The sequence below is a fragment of the Phaenicophaeus curvirostris genome, chromosome 1, assembly GCF_032191515.1.
Source record: "Phaenicophaeus curvirostris isolate KB17595 chromosome 1, BPBGC_Pcur_1.0, whole genome shotgun sequence".
Classification (NCBI taxonomy): Eukaryota; Metazoa; Chordata; class Aves; order Cuculiformes; family Cuculidae; genus Phaenicophaeus; species Phaenicophaeus curvirostris.
Window position 1 is genome coordinate 203,845,044 of NC_091392.1, and position 21,735 is coordinate 203,866,778.

At 41.6% G+C, this 21,735-nt stretch overlaps 1 protein-coding gene across 4 annotated transcripts in view; it reads left to right on the forward strand.

Moving 5' to 3' along the window:
* ALKBH8 (alkB homolog 8, tRNA methyltransferase) overlaps nucleotides 1-21,735 on the forward strand; it is a 55,141-nt gene that overhangs the window by 21,159 nt on the left and 12,247 nt on the right. For all 4 annotated transcript variants that reach the window (XM_069883501.1, XM_069883502.1, XM_069883500.1 and 1 more), the window contains 2 exons: nucleotides 16,261-16,367; nucleotides 20,986-21,140. In XM_069883501.1, the coding sequence (XP_069739602.1) occupies nucleotides 16,261-16,367; nucleotides 20,986-21,140 (262 nt within the window). The remainder of the gene's footprint in view (nucleotides 1-16,260; nucleotides 16,368-20,985; nucleotides 21,141-21,735) is intronic.

Consider the following 21,735-nt stretch of genomic DNA (forward strand, 5'->3'; position numbering starts at 1 on the left):
GCTTGTAGTGATAGGATGAGGGGTGATGAGTATAAACTGGAGAGGGGCAGATTTAGACTAGACATAAGGAGGAATTTCTTCATAATGAGAGTGGTGAGGCACTGGCACAGGTTGCCCAAGGAAGCTGTGGCTGCCCCATCCCTGGAAGTATTGAAGGCCAGGTTGGATGGGGCTTTGAGTAGCCTGGTCTAATGTGATGTGTCTAAGAAGGGTTGGAACTGGATGATCTTTAAGGTCCCTCCCAACCCAGACTATTCTATGATTCTATGATTTTGTACTATTTTGTTAAAGGAATTATTCTAAGTCTAATTTGTTTCTGCAAACTTGATTTATGTTAAAAAAGGAATCATTTTTGGCATGTGGCATATATATTCATCTTAAATAGGAATAAACAATCTCGAGAAGAAAATAAGGGCATGATTCTTCACAGCACTGCATTTGTCTTGCATCAGATAACCTACAGCAATCCAAGTTATTATGGTTGTATGAAACGAGGCACAAGTGTAGGTGTGAGATTCCCTTTCCTGTCTCAGTCACATGGAACAGAAAGGCACAGAAAAAACAAGTGGCTCAATTTAGTTGGTGCAATGTATTGTGTTTTAGGGAGTTTACAAGACAGAGCGAACTTGAATTAAAGGAAAAATAATCTTACTGTTACTTGGTATTTCTGCCTAGCTTATGAAAACCACTGAACGGTTTGAGGGCAAAGCAGAGAGATGTGTGAGGTGTCTCACTCCAGAAAAAGTGAAGGTCTTCAGCTAATCACGAGTCTCCAGTTCATCACTTCTCTGTTTTTTACTCGTTTCTTTGGCATCTCCTGGGAAACTGCAGAATAAAGCAAGACTTCCAGTATGTCCTGTGGTTTTATAAATTTTATAAATCATTGCATTCACCCTTTATAAGAGCCGATACCCTGAAAACATTAGTGACTGTCAGTTTCAATATTGTGTAATGGAATGCAACTGACTTTAATTCAGAAGTTGTCAAAGAAGGAGAAGAAAGGCAGAGGGATAAATTTAGTTCAGAATGATTTTTATTGAGCTTAATGACAAACCATAAGTCCTATGCCGATGAATTTGAACTAAGTAATGCAAACCAGTCCTTTCTGTTGAGATTTTTCCCTTTTGATTTGAGTTGGGTGTTATTTTCAGTGCCTCCATTTGGTGTCTCTAAAGATACATAATTTTACAGGATTTCATTTTAGGAGCCTGGCCAAGTTTGTTTCTGTCTTAAAAAAATCCTAATTAAAACCTGTGTCAAGTTTTCATTTGCAGGTTTGTAGCAGGAGCTTAATCAATATTGAGAGTTCTGGTTTTCCACTTTTCCTAATTTGCCGTTTTACGTGCTGTCGTGTAAGCCTTGATTCATTAGACTTTTAGAAATACACAGGTAGCTTTTCTGTTACTGAGCTAATAGTACTCTGAGCATATGCAACCCATAAGTGAATTTTCCCTTCCTGGCTGCAGATCTTACCCCCAATAAACATTCAGTGACACCCTCCAGTCCCTCCTGTTCTGTCTAGGAGTGCTGTGGGACACGTGTGCTACCCCGTGCCAGAGGTGTAGCAGTCATAGTGTCCCGAAGGTTATGTTGTGTTGACACCACGCTGTGATTTATGTTGTTGTGTCCCTTTTTCCTAATATCCAGCCCTGATGTGGAAGCCCCAAGCTTGTAATTCTCTTCTCCTAAGGCTCTGGTTTTCCTCCTTGATTGCCTTACTCTGCCTCCTCTCCCTGTCCCTTGGCCTAGCAGAAGGCTGAACTCAGAAAAATGTTGTGATGCTTTGGCTACCCTTAACTTAATGTCTGTGAAAGGGAAGCTGCAGGGTTTTGAGTCAGATTTGTGGTTTAGGGTTAAACAATGGGGCTGTGTGTGGATCATCCTTGGCCTCTGCCTAACTTGTGTTCATCTGAACCATATTTATCGTGTCTGAGCCTGCAGATACTGAGTGCCTTGATCTATTAAAGAAAAGCTGTGACTCCCTTAAGCCTCGAAAGCAGAGCAATGTTACAGAGGAAGACTCCACCAGACCTTTTAAAACATGCATGACTGAAGGTCATCCTAGAACTGGTACACTGCTACTTCTCGTCTCCCAGGCTGATAATTGACCATTTTTTCTGGCACTTTTGCTTCTTATCTGTTGATCTATTTCTAATCTTTCTTGGTCAACAAACAGAAACCTGTAGCTGCTGTAGTAGCAGCTGTTTTTATAATAGCCACTTGAGAGATTTTATCAGAATCCTTTAGAAAGTCTAGATCGTACCCAGCCTTCGACAGTTAGAACCGGTCTCGTGTCTTGTATGAGCTCTAACAAGGTAAGCAGGCACTGGACATTGTTGTATTAACTTTTTGATCCTGCCCTTATTTTGCTTATCTCGCTTAGTTGCTGATCCACTTTAATTTGCTGATTGATGAGAAGCTCAACATGAGCTGGCAGTGTGCGTTCACAGCCCAGAAGCCAAACTGTATCCTGATCTGCATCAGAAGTGTGGCCAGCTGGTCAAGGGAGGTGATTCTCCTCCTCTACTCCACTCTCAGGCAACCGCATTTGAAATACTGTGTCCAGTTCTGGAATACGTCTGTTATGAGGGCAGGTTGAGAGAGCTGGTGTTGCTCAGCCTGGAGAAGGCTATTCTGTGATTCTAATTTACTGTTTACATTTACATTGTTTTATTTTTCTTTTAAGGGAAGATGGAAAGCATCTTATGTATTTAAGAAATCACTCTGGTTGTGGCTGTACCAAAGTTTTTTCTTTATCCATGCTAGCAGCATGACTGTAGCAGGTGAAATAGTAGTGATAAATGTTCAAAAAGAGATTGGATTGGCAGAACGAAAATGTCTTTTAACCCAAATGGATGGCATTAATTCTAATCACTATGACATAATGCTGAGTTCAGAAGTTTGTTCAGGTGAGTCTGATAGGATTCCTGAAGATTGATGGTGTCCTTTTCAGATCATAGAATCATAGAATGGTTTGAGTTGGAAGGGACCTTAAAGATCATCCAGTTCCAACCCCTGCAGTGCCTTGGGCAGGGACACGTCCCACCAGACCAGGCTTCTTGAGGCCCCCTCCAACCTGGCCTTCAACACCTCCAGGGATGGGGCAGCCACAGCTTCCTTGGGCATCCTGTGCCAGTGTCTCATCACCCTCAGTGTGAAGAATTTCTTCCTAATGTCTAGTCTAAATCTTCCTCCTTCCAGTTTAAAGGCATTCCCCCTCATCCTGTCACTCCATGCCCTTGTAAAAAGTCCCTCCCCAGCTTTCTTGTAGCCCCCTTCAGGTACTGGAAGGCTGCTCTAAGGTCTACCCTGAGCCTTCTCCAGGCTGAACAACCACAACTCTCTCAGCCTGTCCTCATAGCAGAGATGCTCCATTCCTCTGATCATCTTTGTAGCCCCTTCTGGAGCTGTTGCAACAGTTCCATGTCCACTGATGTGGTCACCCCATCATAGAAAGCCACTAGGTGAGTCAGGTAGGACTTGCCCTTGGTGAAGCCATGCTGGCACGAAATCTTGAATCACCACCCTGTCCTCCATGTCCTTCAGTGAAGGAAAGCTTCTGTGTAATTCCTTTACCAACTTGATTCTAAGGGAACCTGTTGTCTCCAGGCTATTTGCTGTTTCTGTAGTGAACTTACTTTGTATGCTGAGGCAGCATCGTTTCATTTCCAGTTCTCAGATGTCTTTCTATTACGGCTTTGCTGTGACACACAAATACAGATACTGAATCTTTCAGTGGGAACAAATGTACTCTTAAAAAAATGTCTTGCTATAGCGTAGAATCAGAATGGTTTCAGCTAGAAAAGAACTTTTAAGATCACTGAGTCCAATCATCGATCCATCCCTGCCAAGTCCACCATTAGACCATGTCCCCAGGCCACATCCCCATAGCTATTGCTAGAGATTTCTAATTGTTTTTTATGTGATAGGAAATATGTAGGTAGATAAAAATCTTGGAAAAAATAAGATTATGATGTGCAATATTGCTCTTTTTAAACTAAAATCTAGTTTTTTCCTCTTGTTCCCCTTCGCTCGCCCCATGTATCCTTACTATGATACATGAACTACTTTTCAGTGGTGGTGAGGTGAATTAGCTGTTTAAATATGAAGTTGCTCTTTATTCCTGTGAAAAATGTAGTCATTGCAATAGAAGAAAACTAACAAACCATTTAGATTTACATTTCAATTAATATTTTTACAGCTAAAGTGATTTTTCAGTTGGCTTTGGGATTGTTATTTTTAAAATAGAGTTCAATTAATTCTGTAGAAAACTCTGTTATTGTTTGATTTTTTCTTAAAAATAACAGAAATAGAATTGAATTTTTTAAGTGCTGTGAGAGGTTTATCAGTGGAAGTTATTTCTATTCTCAAGTTATTTTTAGAAGATCGGTACCTGATGAATGAAATAGAATCCTGCTGTCTGCCGCAAATTAACAGCAAACAGGCTGAGCTCTGGGACATTAAAAAGTTGTTATCTTTAGCTGTTGCAGCTAAACTTCAGTTCTGGAATTCAATAACGAAATCTAATTTCATTAGCCAGTACAGGTCATCTTTATTGTCATAGGAGCCTGTTTTAAGACTGTGGCAAATTTCACATAGAACTGACAAGTCAATAATAATGATCACAAGTAGTCTATAAGCAAAGAAACAAGCTTAACTTGTTAAGCTCCTGCTGTGGTGTGATGTATCTCTTGGCTTTGAACTGGACTTTTATAACAGCAGTAAGTGTAGCAGCAAGTGTAGCAGTCTGTCTGCATTTATACTATCTTGACAAATCTGAGCATCTTGCATACTGCAGTGTTCTGTTTCTGTCTTTCTTTCCAGCTGTGTTGAATGTTTCAGGAGGGGCTTCTTCACAGAGCTCTTGTTTCTGTAGAGTTTCGTTGAGGAACTGGCAATTTAGAGCGGTTAAAAACATGGTGGAGCCAGAGCTGTCAAACATGTGATGCTGATACACTTGAGGGAAAGATTCTGAATCAAGGCAGGGAGAAGCGTGTGCTTTTACCAGAGAAGCAAGTGGGTTTTCTTCGTGCAGTGCAGGGGGCAATGCAGGTGAAGAACTGCTCTGTTTGCTGTGGCAGCAGAAGAATTATTGGAAGGAGCCAAGGTTGATGGTGCAGCAGAAAGCAGGGAAAACTGGACACTTTGCAGTTTCTTGTGAGGTGTTCTTGTTCCTCCTCTTCCTCTATACTGCGTAAATCTTTCTGCAGTGCACATTCATGAAAATTCAGGGCTGAGGCCTTGATAGAACCCTTTCATATAACTTTTGGCTGCATTGTGTGAAGCCACTTATGAAGCAGATGGAGGGAATGGGATAAAAGAGAGATAATGTTACTGGTGATGAAAATCAGCAGTGTTGGAATACTGCCTATCCGAACAGTAAAATGCAGTTTTCCCTTTTTTGATTGTTTTACCTGCTTTAAAATACAACATGTATCTCAGATGTGTGGTGCTTCTGAGGGGCGAAACACATCAATTGTGTGAATTGATATAATGGTTTTCTTCAAATGATTTTAAAGAAGTCTTTCTGTGTCATGCTGTGTTTTGAATTATACTTTATGTCTGTAGGAGAGATGACTTCCTTTTTTCTTTTTTTTTTTGAGAGTTACATCCTTTTGTCTGCTAAGGAATGACTTGTCTTTGTGTATTTAGGCCATTTCTGTAAATTCATGCCCAGATCTTTGTTCCTCAGTAGATTCCTCTTTCACAGTGAAGATGTAGAGGATTAAAAAACAGGCCATATGGTAGTTTCTATAGCACTAGATTAAAAACTGTGTCTTGTCAGCTGTTATGAAGTATGATACAAGAATTGGTTCAGGAAGGCACAATTTGCACATCTTGTATTCTGGCAGTTCTTTGTTATTGTCGTGTTCTCTGGGACAGTTGTTAGATGGGGTTGTGAGAGGGACTAGTTGACCTTTGTTTCAAACTCAGGCTGAGTAAACTCATAATTTCATCCTTTTGAATTCCAGATATTCAGCCCTGGACTATTTCAGTACGACTTTCGGAGTAAGTAGGGGACGAGATTAAAGTGATAATTGCACAGGAAGAGGTTTTAATTAAGGCAGGACTCTCTTAAACATTGTTGAGGCATCTGCTGAATCCATACTTGGGTATCTTATTAAATAACTTGTCAGTGGTATTCAGTCCAGGATTAAGACACTGAAATTTTAGTGTTTACAAGTAGGTGTGTTCGTGTGCACTGCATGCCTGAGTTACTCTGTAATCAGTAGGGATTGGGTCAGTCCAGCCCAGGAGGTCATTCAGCTTACAATAAAGCAGACATTTAGTGTCTGATATCACAGGTTTCAGTTCTCTGATAGGATTTTTAAAAATCAGTGGCCAAATGTAGATGTCTCGAACTGAATGACTCTTCCCGCCGTATGATTTACAGGATTTCTGTACTACAGCATTACAAGCAGAAAGCTGAGACCTGCAGAGGAAAGTAAGATCTGATGAACAATGCGGATGTTAATGAAGAGTGAGGGGTTTTCTGCTATACAGGATGATGAACATGCAGCCTGTTTTACCCACGCCTTGAGTTACCTTCGACCTTTAAGGTCTTGAACTGTTACACAATAGTGGTGGCATGCTAGTGTGTGATATGAAAATACCACCCTGAACCAAGGGGTCCTGAAAATGACTCTCATTACTGAGACGTTTCTTATTCTACCTTTGGCAGTATTACTCAGCTAAGACCTGGTTTATCCTGTATAAATTATTATTTATGTTATGTGGAGGCCCTATTCACAGTCTCTTACAGTGCTTCTGTTGTAGAAAATTTACAGTTTAAGTTTACAAGGGTTGATGACAGAATGATAAATGTGCAGGTAGAGTGGTGTGGGAATAAAATGATCAGGGAAGAGAGTCCTTCTACATGTATTTGCTACCTCAGTAATATGGAAAATGCTGCTGCCTGTAGTGTTTCCACAAATCCTTGTAAATTATCAGTGATTTTAAAAGGTAATGTGCTCTTTTTGAACACTGAAGTATTTCCTCTTCTACTTAGATATTGAAGATGTTTTGAGAACTTGCAAGTTTTTAATTTGTGAAAGGGTTACAGATATGCCACAGCACCGTGTACAGTTGTGCACACCAGAATCCTGTCAGTGTCATCATGCTTGTGTACAAGGTTGTACTCGTTACAGAACAGCTGCATCTGTGTTGTAGGGATTTGTATAGTTCTTGGTGGGCATTTTGTACAGCATTAAAAATGTAAAGCCAAATTGCATTCAAGGTCAGGATGGTTGAGGCTTTGAGCAACCTAATCTAGCAGAAGATATCCCTGCCTGTGGCAGGGGGTTGGGCTAGATGATCTTTAAGGTCCCTTCCAACCCACACCATTCTAGGATTCTGTAGTTACTAGCTTTCAGAACATTAAGTAATACATAAAATGCAACTCTGAGAAGATGTATTTGAGGATGCAGAACTGCTTTCTTGTGATGTCTGGGCATTATATCTTTAACCACTTGGATCATCATGTGCAAGAGTCCTCTTTGCCCCTTCCATTGAACTGTACTCTATTAGAGAGCAAATGATACAAAATCTTTGAAATTTCCTTTCCTTTGGAAAGGAAAATTAGTAACGTCATATATTTGGGGCACGTTCTACCCCGGTGTAGGTGGATGCAGTTCCCTGGATGTCAGTGCAGAGGCACCCATGGATGTGAGGTAAGACTTATGACTGAGAGAAAGGAAAATATCGCAGAGAAAGCTAAGTCAATAAAAGAAATTAAATTAAGACTAACGGCTTCGGACTCTTGCTTCTGTGTTCTAAAAGAGTTTAAGCTAAGAGGTAGGGAGGCAATTTAAAGAATGAAAATGGAATGTTAGTGAAATTGAATTGAATTCAATGTTTTTGAGAACTGGCTTGATTCTTTGTCCCTGGATTCACAAAAAGGACATGAAGGTTGCAGGCTGAGGTTAGACAGCTTTTTCTGAAAAGTAGAAATTTATACTTGTGGTGACAGAGAGGGAAGCAATGGCAATGCAACTATTTCATTTTACTGTAAGAGTCTGATATTCAACATGGAGCTTTAACACAGATAATGATCTGGGAAGGTCGCTGGTGAAGTTATACCTACAAAAGAAACTTGATACTTTTAGAGTTAGTAGGAACTGGCATATTTGATGGGTAGTCTCTAATGGATTAGGTTTGTTTTGTTCTTCTTTTAGTCTGGCTGTGCATTCAGCAAGATTAAACAGCAACCCTAGATTTACAAAGAGGCTTTTGAAACAAAGAAGAGTCAGCTTGAGAAGATGTATGGGTGAAGCACAAAAACTTGTAGCAGCAGGGAGAGTCCTTGGAGTGGGAACAGCAGCAGTCAAAACTCAGTGTGATGCTGCGAGCAGTACTACCAGCATCCCAGCTTCTGCTGAGCAGTGCAGCCACCCTGTTGGACACCACAAGAAGCCAGCATCCAGCTAGTGGGGTGACAGCACAGGGTGCTGCAGATGAAACGCACACCTGGAGTGCCTGTATGTGAGCCTGGGGTGGCCTTTGTCACTGGTGTGTGCACTCACGTCTTGCTGGAGGGGTGTGTGAGTAGGGAAGCCCCCGTTACCAGGGGAGGGATGAGTGCCGGTGGCTCACATAGTCACCAAGGAGATAGTGTGCACGTAGTTGGGGACGCTGGGGGATTAGAGCTTTGGGGATTAGTTATGAAGGCTGTTTTGAAATGTATAGAGTGTTCATAAACATTTCACAGGCAGGTTTGGGTTGGAAGGGACCTTAAAGATCATCTAGTTTCAAACCCCCGTGCCATGGGCAAGGACACCTCCCACCAGATCAGGCTGCTCAAGGCCCCACCCAGCCTGGCCTTCAACACTGCCAGGGAGGGGGCATCTCGTGCTTTGGTTTGTCTGTCATTTTGGTGACGCTTTTGTTCAATGCATAACTCATTAGTAGTTAAGTGATGTTAATAAATCGGTAAACTACTTTTACCCTAATTTGGTATAAACCACGGGACCTGAGCAGTTTTTCCTGTTGTAGTCTTACTCAAAGTATGGAGCCAAGTTTCTCCAAGGCATAACAGAAGTGTGGTTTTAGGCTTAGTTCATATGACAACTGTCCTCAAAAGACAGGGTGGATGAGACTACATAATGTTTTATTCCCTTCAGCTGATGCACTTTCATCCTGCCCCTTTTTCCCTCACTTGTGCTGTCTCCTAAGAGATATAACACTTTCCTGTTTTGTGCTGTGAAACTCCAGGATAGTGAGTTGCAGCACAGTTCTTAAAACACTTCAAACCCCTTGAGCTGCAAATAATAACCATACTTCGTGGCATACCTCCAAGCAGCATGGACCTGAGGCAGTATTGGATCACTTGGCCTCAGGACTGGAGATTCTCTCTAATCATCTTTTGTTTATAAATGTAGATTTTCCCAGAATGGCTAAATTTCAGCACTGCAGTTATTCTTTAGTGGCAGTGATCAGGATGAGGCACAGGAGGGGAGTTAATGGCATATCTCAGCTCTCCTGGTTGGTGTTATTGAAACGCTTTTAACAACTTGGAGTTGGTGGACATCAAGACATGGTGTCTATTCCAGTTACCTGTGTCAACGTCTGCAGAGGATTGGAACGTCCTCCATCCAACAGGAGTTAGTTTGGAAATCACAGTAGTTGTCCTTTTCTTGTGTGCTACCTCCATCTTGTAAACAGAGTACAGACAACAAGAGAATTTGTATGATGGAGTCAACGGCATATCATAGAATAACCAGGTTGGAAGAGACCCACGGGATCATGGAGTCCAACCATTCCTATCAAACACTAAACCATACCCCTTAGCACCTCATTCACCCGTGCCTTAAACATCTCCAGGGAAGGTGACTCAACCACCTCCCTGGGCAGCCTGTTCCAGTGCCCAATGACCCTTTCTGTGAAGAATTTTTTCCTAATGTCCAGCCTAAATCTCCCCTGGTGGAGCTTGAGGCCATTCCCTCTTGTCCTGTCCCCTGTCACTTGGGAGAAGTAATAGAAGATGTAATAGCTAGGAGACATGCTGGTAGGTGGTTCAGTGGATACACTCTCCTCTTTGGGGTTATCATTAAATCGTAAGACGGTGAGACCCCAAGAGAAAAGAATGTATTACTGGGCGTATATTGAAACACTTAGTAAACATTCATATCCTAAACTTCAATTAAGAGGAATAAATAGATATTTAAAATGACACAGAAAATTCAGGAAGACAGTAGTGCTTTGCACGTGGATGGAAAATGGAATACAATTTTTGAAGAAAGAAAGTGAAGTAATTGTATTAAACATCTGAGTAGCATCACCATAGTGGCTAAGTAGATAAGCAGGCTTAGGAAGAGATGGTGTGCTTTGGCATAAATCTGATATGGAAAAGGTGTGTGCACGTGTTGAGAAAATTTTGAGGTAGGCAGTACCGAATTATTTCATCATTGTGATTGTCAATGTTGCACCCATTTTCTGAAGTGTGGCTAAAGGCCATGATATAAAATGCAAATATCAATGTAGGTCACTGAAGATAGATTTCCTATTATGTGGATTATTCAGAGAACATAATCCCATTCTCTTTTCCCTTAAAATTCAGCATTTTTCTGAATTCCAGATTTTGGAATGCAGCATGGAGTTTGCAGTAAAAGGCACTCTGTATTGCTGATTGATTGCCTCAGCCCTGTGAGCCAGCAGGCTCTTGTCTCTGCATAGAGCCCCACTGTGTTGTTCAAGCACCATGTGTGGGCTTTAAACCTCTCAGCTGTCTTTGAAGTAGACATTCTTTTTCATCTGTTTTACAGGTGGGAAACTGTTGTGTAGGCTGATAATGTGTCTTTGCTCTCTGAAAATTCAGTAAATAATGTCAGAGACGTGAGAAGCATTCCACATTGCACTTTTTTAGTTTTAGAGTATGTTTCATCTAAGGTAGTGTATTATCATCAAATATAAATTGCATCAGAGACAAAGCTTAGAAAAACAATGTCGTCGATCCATGCTGTAGCAGTGAAATCCTTATTGACATTGTTTTTATAGCCTCATTACATTATTTCTGTTTTGCTTTTGGATCATTACTTATTTGATAGACCAGTCATAGAATTGTAGAATCATAGAATGGTTTGGGTTGGAAGGGACCTTAAAGATCATTCAGTTCCAACCCCCCTGCCATGTGTAGGGACTCCTGCCACCAGACTAGGCTGCTCAAGGCCCCATCCAGCCTGGCTTTGAACATTTCCAGGGAGGGGCATCCACTAATCTAAATTTAAATCTTCGCTCTCCTCCTGTCACTACATGCCCTTATAAAAAGTCCCTCCCGAGCCTTCTTGTCGGCCCCCTTCAGGTACTGGAAGGTCACTGGAACGTCTCCGTGGAGCCTTCTCTTCTCCAGGCTGAACAACCCCAGCTTTCTCAGCCTGTCCTAATAGCAGAGGTGCTCCAGCCCTCTGATGTTCTCTGTAGCCTTGCTCTGGATCCGTTCCAACAGTTCCATATCCCTCTTATGGTGAGGGTTCCAGAACAGGACACAGTACTCCACGTGGGGTCTCTTGAGAACTGATTGGAGTACAACAGAGATAAGTCATTCACCTCCATCCTCCTGGACTTTTATGACGTACAGTACCTCTGCACTGAAAGGCAGTGCAGGCTTCTCATTCCCTGAGGAGTGAAGAAAAACATACTTGCTTTCTTCTTTACTTTTAGGCTGGATTCTTTTTTGAGGTTTGCCCTTTGCTGCATGTTTTGCCACCAGAGCAATGTTCGTGATGCAAGTGTTGCTTTGCTTTGATGTTTAACCATCCTTGAAAGCTGTTTACTGCTTTGTTTGCTCCCTCGTCATACACGCTCGCTCTTAACCTGGCATCACGGCAAGATATCTAATCCACATGTAGGTATTATTAGCTGTTTGTTTCTTTTAAGTATTTTTGGTATATTTATAGACATGCTTTTTCCATAGAACAAAGAAAGAAGGTAAAAGTTGTGTAAGAGCAAAGCATCCACTGTTTTTTTATTGTTATTTTTGAATGTAATCCCTGGATGATGCGCCATGGACTAGCTGGAAATTTGATCTTTATTGACTCTGCCACCTAAAAGAAAAAAGGAAATAGGTAAAAACAAAAATAGTAATTGGAAATAGCTCCTGTGGAGCAAAGCTGTCATGAAGCAGATTGATTCAGCAGTGGCAGAGTTCCTTTATTGATTGCAAGTCCTTAGTAAATTAAAAAGAGGGCCAAATGCATTAATCTTTTGTGTGCGTGTTTGCGACAGTGCTAATTTAGAATGTTCTGCCAGGATGAAGACACATATAGGAGTGTGGGAATGTTATCTACTTCAGTCAGTAATAGGCTTTTCAGAGATAAGAACAGAGTTCTTCAAAAACCCTTCTGGGTTAAATGTTCTTTACTGTACTGTAAACAAGGGATAGAAGAAGGTGGCTGGTTTTAAGCATTCAGATGCAGTTATTCTAGATAAAGGAATGAAGCATAGGAATTGCACTAATTTTCTTCAGCTCTTCACAGCTGATTCCTTAAATTTGGTTCTCTGTCTGACTTGCAATGTCAAATTTATTGTTGATAAAGTGCAAACTGCAATATATTCTAGCAGAGGATCTCGCTGCTTCACAAGCAAACGTCAGTTTTGAATTTGGATTTTTGACTCTTCCAATTACTGCTAATTAATTAAAGCCATTGCCTATTTGCAAGTAAATTAATCCTTCATTTATATTTCACCCCCAAATCATCACAGCTCATCATGAGGATGAAATTAGTTCAGAAGGGAAGCAGTATGAGATGGTAGTAAAGACAAGCAAGGATCAGCCACAGAGCTGGAATCCCGTGCTGGTGAGGACTGGACTTGCCAGATGATACATAGATAATCTTCTGCTTTCCAGTCTCAAATTCTACACCATCAGAAATTTTGGTTTATATATTTCTTGTTGGCTTAGCGTAGCTGAAATTCAGCCAGAAGTTCATGCTCTCCTCTTTCACAGTCTGCTATGTTTCTGCTATTTCTAGCCTGAAAATCCAGCTACCAGGGATAGTTGTGTGGTCTCTCATTCCCAGGCTGCTATTTGTCATAGAGCACTCTGAACCTCTGCTGTTTCGAGCAGAGTTGATTACCGGACAGGGTTTGAGGAACATCTTCTGCCAAGAGTCTCTGAGGCCATGCAGTTGGCAGGGAAACCAGTTTGAGATGTATGATGTAAAGCAACGGATAAGGCAGGGAGCTGGAGGAACTGTTTCCTGCTGCTTCATATAGAGTCTGACGTGCAGGGAATTGAAAGGGAATGAGGTCCTCTTCTGAGCCCTGAAGGGAAATGGGAACTGGAAGTGTAGGAGACCCTGTAGGTCTGACAATTGCTGACTCTTGGAGAAAGTGCACTTCTTCAACATCATCTGCAAGAACAGGCCTTTGTAGTTGCTATTGATATAGCTAGAAGGACAGTTTTGTAAGGAATTTGGACGCAGTTTCATGTTCACTTTATTCTGACATACTTCTGATGAATCCAGTCTCTTGTCCCCTCACACCTGACCTCAAAGAGGCAAAAGAGAGGTGGAAATACCATCTCACTCATTTCATCCAACAACTTCACTCCTCGCTTCTTTGCTTTTCACGCATACACACACACACACAGAGAACCACTAGGTTGGAAAAGACCCATGCCCCTCAGCACCTCATCCACCCGTGCCTTAAACACCTCCAGGGATGGTGAATCAACCACCTCCCTGGGCAGCCTGTTCCAGTGACCAATGACCCTTTCCATGAAAAATTTTTTTCTGATGTCCAGCCTAAACCTCCCCTGGCGGAGCTTGAGGCCATTCCCCCTTGTTCTGTCCCCTGTCACTTGGGAGTAGAGGCCAGCTCCCTCCTCTCTACAACCTCCTTTCAGGCAGTTGTAGAGAGCAATGAGGTCTCCCCTCAGCCTCCTCTTCTCCAGGCTAAACAACCCCAGCTCTCTCAGCCACTCCTCATAAGGCCTGTTCTCCAGCCCCCTCACCAGCTTCGTTGCTCTTCTCTGGACTCGCTCCAGAGCCTCAACATCCTTCTTGTGGTGAGGGGCACAGAGAATTGAACTCAGTATTCAAGGTGCTTTTCATTGCATTACTTGCTGGTCCTGATTAGTCATCTTCTGATTTCTTGCCAGATGGCTACATCTTTTTATAGAAGCTTGCAGTTGGTCATGTTTTATGGGGCAGCCTCCTGATCAGATCATGAAGCCACTGTGTTTTCTCCTTCATTTCCTCATGCTTGTTTGAGGATATCTAGAAGAAATTTCTAAATGCAAGGGAAGAAGTGATCAGAGGGCTGGAGCAGTTCTGCTGTGAGGACAGCCTGAGAGAGTTGGGGTTTTTCAGCCTGGAGAAGAGAAGGCTCTGGGAAGACCTTATAGCAACCTTGCAGTATCTGAAGGGGGCTACAGGAAAGCTGGAGAGGGACTTTTGGCAAAGGCATGGAGTGATAGGGTAAAGGGGAATGGCTTTAAATTGGAGAGGGGAAGATTTAGATTGAACATTAGGAAGAAATTCTTCATGCTGAGAGTGGTGAGGCACTGTCACACATTGCCCAGGGAAGTTGTGGCTGCCCCAACCCTGGAGGTGTTCAGGGCCAGGTTGGTTGCAGCCTTGGGCAAAGAACTGGATGATCTTTAAGGTCCCTTCTGACCCAAATCATTCTATGAGTGTATTCACTATTCATCTATTTGTTTAGCTATTGAAGTGTCTCATAGTCATTACTTAGAGCTTATAAGTAGGCTTCATTCCTCTTCCCCTGTATCTCCCCTTTTCTTTCAGCCCCACTTTTGATCACTCTCCACATTTCTTGCCTTAAATTTAGATAACTCGACAGGAGAAGCTGGGTCACTTTGTGTGGGTGGTACTACAATGTAAATATTTTTTTTTCGTAAGAATGTAAATGCCATTGTAGTTTGCTCCAACATGCACAGCATTAAATAGCTAATGTTCTAAGTGGTAATCCGTAGTGTTTAAGTCTTGCTTATTTGGTCTCTGTCTTGTTTCTGTCTTACCATTGTTTTGTGCTGAATGACTGATCATTGCACCACCGTTTTCTCTTTGTTAAACAGATCTGTATGCAGAACCAGAACTGCTTAATTTGTTTCGATCTGGCATACTGGAGAAAGTCTGCTTTTAAATCGCTGTTGTGGTTTAACCCAGCAGGCAGCTAAATACCACACAGCCATTTGCTTATTCCCCTTCGCCCTGATGGGATGAGGGAGAGGTTACATATCAGGTGGCAGCACTTCCATGGTGCTGATCCTCCAGTGTATCTGGAACCAGTGGCTTGAATGCTTCTTGACCACTTTTCTTTTATTGATAAGTCTTCTGTAAGTCATTTGGCTTGCTTAAACGGCCTGCTCCTTCTTTTCCACCGCAAGAGTTTCTCTCGTTTGGGAAATGTAAAAGGATAACATTCCTAGTCCAAGCAGAAGCAAAATGTAGCACTGCCATCTGGGCTGTGAAATTGGAACGAAGCTGAAAGCGTTACCTCGTGTATTGCCACGGCTAGGAGCCAGGTGGCCAATAATGAAAGGGCAGTATGGTAGTTGGCATGTTAGTCAGCATCTTGAGAGACTGCATGTGCTTGTGTGCTTGCAAACCTCCAAGAATGTGGGCAGGTTGGAAATGATTTCTCTCACCTAATACTGGTCGTCTAAATGTTATGTCCCTACTCTGAGTTAATTATCTCAGCTCAATCTGCTGTGAATGGATAGGCATTGCCGGAGGGCATAGGGTCATTTCCCACACCACTTAGCTCCAGCTTTCAGGCTGGGATGAATCACTCTGTGGAGCTATTTGTCTCTTTCTGCATGGAATTCACAAAAAGAGAGTAGCTGACTGCCTTAGCCCAGGTACCTATCTTTTCAGATGCCTGAGATAGAGCAAAGGAGCCCTCTCTTCTTATGTAGGTGCCTTCAGTTGAGGGGTAGTAATCCCCTCCTACTTTGCAAGTACACACAGAGATTAAACAATGCTACCATGTTCTCATAAAGGAAGCTATTACTGTGAAAAAAAATAGTTATTTTAGTATTTTCATTTTATGTATCTGTGTGTGTGTAGGGAGAAATATATTTGTGACTGCCTCAGATTTTTGAGCGCAGTGTTGATGCGAGAGACCTTAAGGACAAAGTCCTGCAGGCTTTCTCATCCCTAGGAAATACGTAGCTGTTCCATGGCAATATTCTGATGAACGCATTGAAGAAGCAAACAAACCTAGGACTTCAGAATGCCTGATGTGTATATGAAGCTCTGTAAGTCATGAACATTCACAGTGGCTGATTTTGTTTCGTTTTAGATTGTGATGGATTTCAAACACCCTGATGGCCATACGGTGGCAATTATGCTGCCCCGATGCAGTTTATTGGTGTTGACTGGAGAATCCAGATACCTGTGGACACATGGGTACGTGTAAGAGTCACTGTGTGGCTGCTATAGAAGGATAATATAGTTTGGGGTTTTGTTGTAATAACATTCTGTATTTAAAATTGCATTGAAAGACATCAAGTAAAGTTTTATAATTACTATACAAATTCACTGCACTGCTCAGGTGCTGCTCAGGTTAAATTGATAAAATAGAGGATTTGAGAAAGCTAATCACAAGTCCCTGAGCTGCAGTTTTGTGCTGCTGTCACAAGTGAAGTTTAGCTCAGAAATCACTTACTTACAGCTGCAGAGTGAAAGTCCTCTACCTGTGCTACTGAGCTGGCAAAGAACTGATTGTGGTGCAACTAGCTTCACTATTCCCATTCTCTCTTTTCAGCCCACAGCCTTTCCCATTGGATCACATGTGCCAAAGGCTTTAGAGAAGGGCTTGTTTAAGTGAATGACTTCCCCTGTACAGAGGGTTTGAGGGTGTAAAGGGTGATCTTCCTGAGCTCTTCTGAGCTGCTTTAGGGACTCTTTTAACTACTGATAAGCCTGCATTGCAGGTTTGAGATCCTGGAAAAGAGATTTCTTGAAATATGTCTTGAGGCTTTCCTTATTGTAGAGCTTGAATATATGCTTTTAAAGTCATGTAGCACTGGGAGACAGTGACAATAGGAGCCCTGAAATTGGCAAAAAGGCTAAAATCTCAGTGAGTTCTGAAAGTGACAGTAGTGCACTTGGAATCCTAGAATACTAGATTAGTTTGGGTTGGAAGGGACCTTAAAGGTCATCTAGTTCCAAATCCCCTGCGATGGGTAAGGACACCTCCCACTAGATCAAGCTGCCCAAGGCCCCATCCAGCCTGGCCTTCAACACCTCCAGGGATGGGGCGGCCACAGCTTCCTTGGGCAACCTGTTCCAGTGCCTCATGACCCTCATGGTGAAGACATTCTTCCTTATATTAAGCCTAAATCTTCCCCTCTTCAGTTTATACCCGTTGTCCCTAGTCATACCACTACAAGCCTTTGTAAACCCTCCCTCCCCAGCTTTCTTGTAGCCCCTTCAGGTACTGGAAGGTTGCTATAAGGTCTCCCTGAAACCTTCTCTTCTCCAGGCTGAGCAACCCCAACTCTCTCAGCCTGTCCTCGTATGGAAGGTGCTCCAGCCCTTGGATTGTCTTTGTAGCCTCCTCTGGACCCGTTCCAACAGTTCCATATCCTTCTTACATTGAGGATTCCAGAACTCGACACAGTACTTCAGATGAGGTCTCACAAGAGAGGAATAGAGGGGCAGAATCACCTGCCTTGACCTGCTGGTCAGACTTTTGCTGTCATTATCATTGATGAAAATATGAAATAGCACCGGTCCCGGTATGGACCCCTGAGGGACACCACTTGTCACTGATCTCCATCTGGACTTTGAGCCATTGACTACTATTTGAATACGACCATCCAACCAGTTTCATATCAAGTGAACAGGCCACCCACCAAATCTATATCTCTACAATTTGGAGAGGAGGATGTTGTGGGGGACTGTGTGAGAAGCTTTACCGAAGTCCAGAAGTCTCACTTCATGGAAACTCTTACATTGGACAGAAATGCCCATGGTAAATGTTTCTTCCTTTGTTTGACCCACGCTGTCATTGGTTACATCAGTCAATTGGAGACACTGATTACATTCTATGTAAATTAAATATCAAATCCTTTTATTGGCAGAAGATTTTCTGCCTTGTAATTCTACTGGTTAATTTGTATTATGAAGAAGAATGAACATGAACATCCCAATGACCTTTACGTTGCTCGTTTTTATAGAGTGCTTATACCACCTGTACAGTCCATCATTAAACAGTTGTAAAAAGCACCGGGTACTTCTTCGTTATGGAAGCCCAGGGCAGTGAAATTCTTTTTTGCTATCCAAGACTGAACACTGATACCAGCATTCTAAGCTGCTTATTCTGTCCTCATGAAGCTTTCTCCAAGGGCCACAAACACTACTCTTCCCAAGCTGGTTCTGGGCAGCCAAGCTCCCCAGAGAGGGAAGGATGCACACAGGGCACTTGTGGTACATGCTAGCAGGCATTCAAGTTGGGGTAGTAAACCTGCCTACTAAGAATTGACATAAGGTTATTGCTTAATTCACTTGTACCTTCAAGTGATTCTTTTGAGAATAAATGACATAAACTACATTTAAAATGAAAATTCCAGATTGTTCTACTCATGTAAGTTATTCCCTTCCCAGTGCTTGTCCACCTTTCCTGAAAACAGGTTTTCTGTATATTTTTAAAAGCAGTAGAGGGTCAAGATATTTAAGTGATGTAAGCTTCTCACCATGCTACTGGAGCGTACTATTGTAATAAAAAAGATTAATCACCCAGCGAGCAACTGTAGTAAATTCATTTGCATACATCATTGTCAGGATATTTTTAAGATGATTTGTGATGCCTTTCATCTACTCCTCAGAAGTCAAATTAGAGAGCAAAAGGTTCAGTTTTGGAGTTGTTCTGGAAATGTTTTCAGTGTATATTTGGATGCCAAGGGAATTAGAGACTTCGTTTTGACCCTGTTAAGAAAGCACACAAGAAAAGGATTTTTGTTCTGTTCTCTCTGAAAGAGAGCATATGGTTGAGAAATAAACTATACAGTGTCATCAAGGAGAGCAAAAGATGATGTGCTGGTGTTTCGTCCCAGAGGTGAAAGTAAAATTACAGCTTTTCTGCTGAGGCTCATTTATGATGTTATTTCTGATGAGGTTAGTTTGTGGTTGGGTAACCTGGCAAAAAACCATTCCCGATGCTGCAATAGTAAAACAACTGTATGCCAAGCAAGAGAATGTGCAGCACTTTATTTTTGAAATTGGGTCTCCTGGTTTTAGCCCGGCCTTTATCTAGAGTTCCTGCTTGTCATATAGGCAAATGGAAATTACATAGGTTGAAACTAGAACCTTGAAAAAGAAGACTTATTTCTGAAATGTTATTTTGGAAAATGCTTGGCTTCTTGCTGTGGATACAGAAGAAATTCAAACAGAAAATCTACAAACTTGAGATTTTAAGTTCTCCTGTCCAGGAAGTGGGCATCCTCAGCTGATTATTTGATCATAGCTTCATTATGTGCCATGAACAAGCAGTTCTTTATTAAAACCCATCCTTTCTGTGGCTAACTTTGGGAGATTTCCATTCTGCTGCTCCATGTCTCCTTTTTGCAACATGTAGATTGAGCACCAGTGTGCTGTTTCTTGATTTCCAGACGGAAAGGATTGGCACTTTTTTTCCCTGTGACTAGATTAGAGATAAGCTTCCCTGCAGTAGGAAAGATGGCATACAGCAACACCTAGGAATGTCAGTCAGGCTGCAGGCTGCCTTCTTGGCATTTGGATCATTCTTCTTGGTTGAGTTCAGGCTCTGGTCAGCAGTTTCATGGGGCCTGCAAAAAAGTTCCAGTAGAAGTCTGACAGGAAACTGAATTTATCAAAAGATAGAAGATGTTTTTCCCCCCCTTTGGCTCAGTCTGTGAGGGTTAAATTCAGTTAACCAATACGGAAGTCAGTTTTGTACTGAGAGTTTGTCATGCTGGGAGTCAAGTGCTTTGAAGTCAGCAGTTCTGAAGGGGTTTCACTGAGAGGCCAATTCCTTAGAGATGGTTTTTTTTTTTTCTTTGAGGAAGTTTCTGCATTAATCTCCTTGATGACTAAGTTCAGGAATTATTTCAGTGTGACAGTAACAGCTTTGAAGTGCTAAACTATATCCCTGAAGAGTTTCCAGTTTGTTCCAAGAGCATCTTGGATGTGTGAGTGATGGGAAACTACATATGGGTGCAGCTGTTTCTCTTTCTTATGTTGTGTTCCACGTTTTACTTACTTATTTTCCTCTTCTCAGCTTTGAGAGACATCCATTTGTAGACCTATGAAAAAGTGTTGGGTTTGGTACTTTTTCGTAACTTAAACTTCTGCATAAAATAATTTGAAACTCTTGACCCTCTAAGGAAGTCCCAAATCACTTTAATTTTATGAATTTTGTCCTTATTTTGTGTTCCATAGAGATAATTTCCAAATCCAGAAGTAGCATAAAAAACTCTGCTCTCAGTTTGCTTGATTGATAGATCAATTTTGGTCAAGAAAGATCTACAGCAGAATTTCTTCCCTTAGGCATTTTAGCAAAACTCCCAAGTGCTACATGCTTTGGATCTTCAGTTCTCAGTAAATGGAAAAGAAATTCTGTTGCAAAGCAGAATTCGTTGGAGAGGCCCATTTGTAAAAAGAAGCTCCAATCTGGTACTGGAGAGCTAAGCCAATTCCACACTTTTATACTCACTGACACCATTTTTAGTAGTGTATTTTATCTTTAAAAAAATGCATTTTTTGAAAGAAAATAAATATATTAAAAATAGAAGTCCCAGAAGAATAAACAATGAAACTTTGTGGAAGAAAGGGAAGGGAAATGCTATTACTTGCAATTAAATAGCATTTAATTAATGTCATTAGTTTGTGTCAGCTCCTCTTTTTTTCCTCTGAAATTGAATAAGTTGAAAACTGAGAAGCAGCAGTACATTAAATGGATTGTTTTAATCACACTTGTCACAGTATTTAAAAATTGCCTTCTTATGAAGATGGATTGGTTTTTTTTCTGATGCAAATTAAATTATTCTTTTATTTTGTTTAGGATTACACCCCGAAAATACGATGTCATTCAAGCATCTGAGCTTGGGCAAAGGGTTGGAACAATCACTGCTGACGTTGGAGATTTAACACTAAATCGAAGGGGAACAAGGACATCATTTACATTCAGGAAAGTGAGGAGAAGCCCTTGCAATTGCAGTAAGTGTCTTGAGGTGATCTTCAACTCAAAACTGTTATTTATCACCAATGTGTAAGCATTTTTTTGGAGCAAACTGTTTTATCCCTTTGAGTAGTTTTGGTAGTAGCTGTTCCTGAGTGGTTCAGAGTTAGGTCAACTGTGTGGCTTCAGCTGATTGCATCTGTGTGGTTGCTGGAGTTTCACTATACAGGAAGGTGGGAAGTTGTTTGCCTTGCTCCAGAACCAGGCAAGTAATTTGGGATCCTGCATTTCATTGGGACCTCAAATGCTGGAACAGTGTAACAAAATAGAAGTAGCTGTTTGTCAGGTTCCTGACAGTTTTCATTATTTTTTATTTGAAGGGGACTGCAGTTTTGTGAACCTAAGTACATTAGAGGAGAAGCAGTCAGATCTGCAATGATAGAGCCATGTAAGTGCCTTAGGGCAGTACAGATAATAATACATAGGTGACTCAATGATTACATGGAATTGAAATCCGTTTGTGCCCTCAGAACAGAATTTCAGAGGCTGAATTGCAATGATATCATCATAATCTTTGTTATTAGGGACATTGTCTCAGTTTTGAAAACAAACCTCGTTAACGTAGCAGGATGA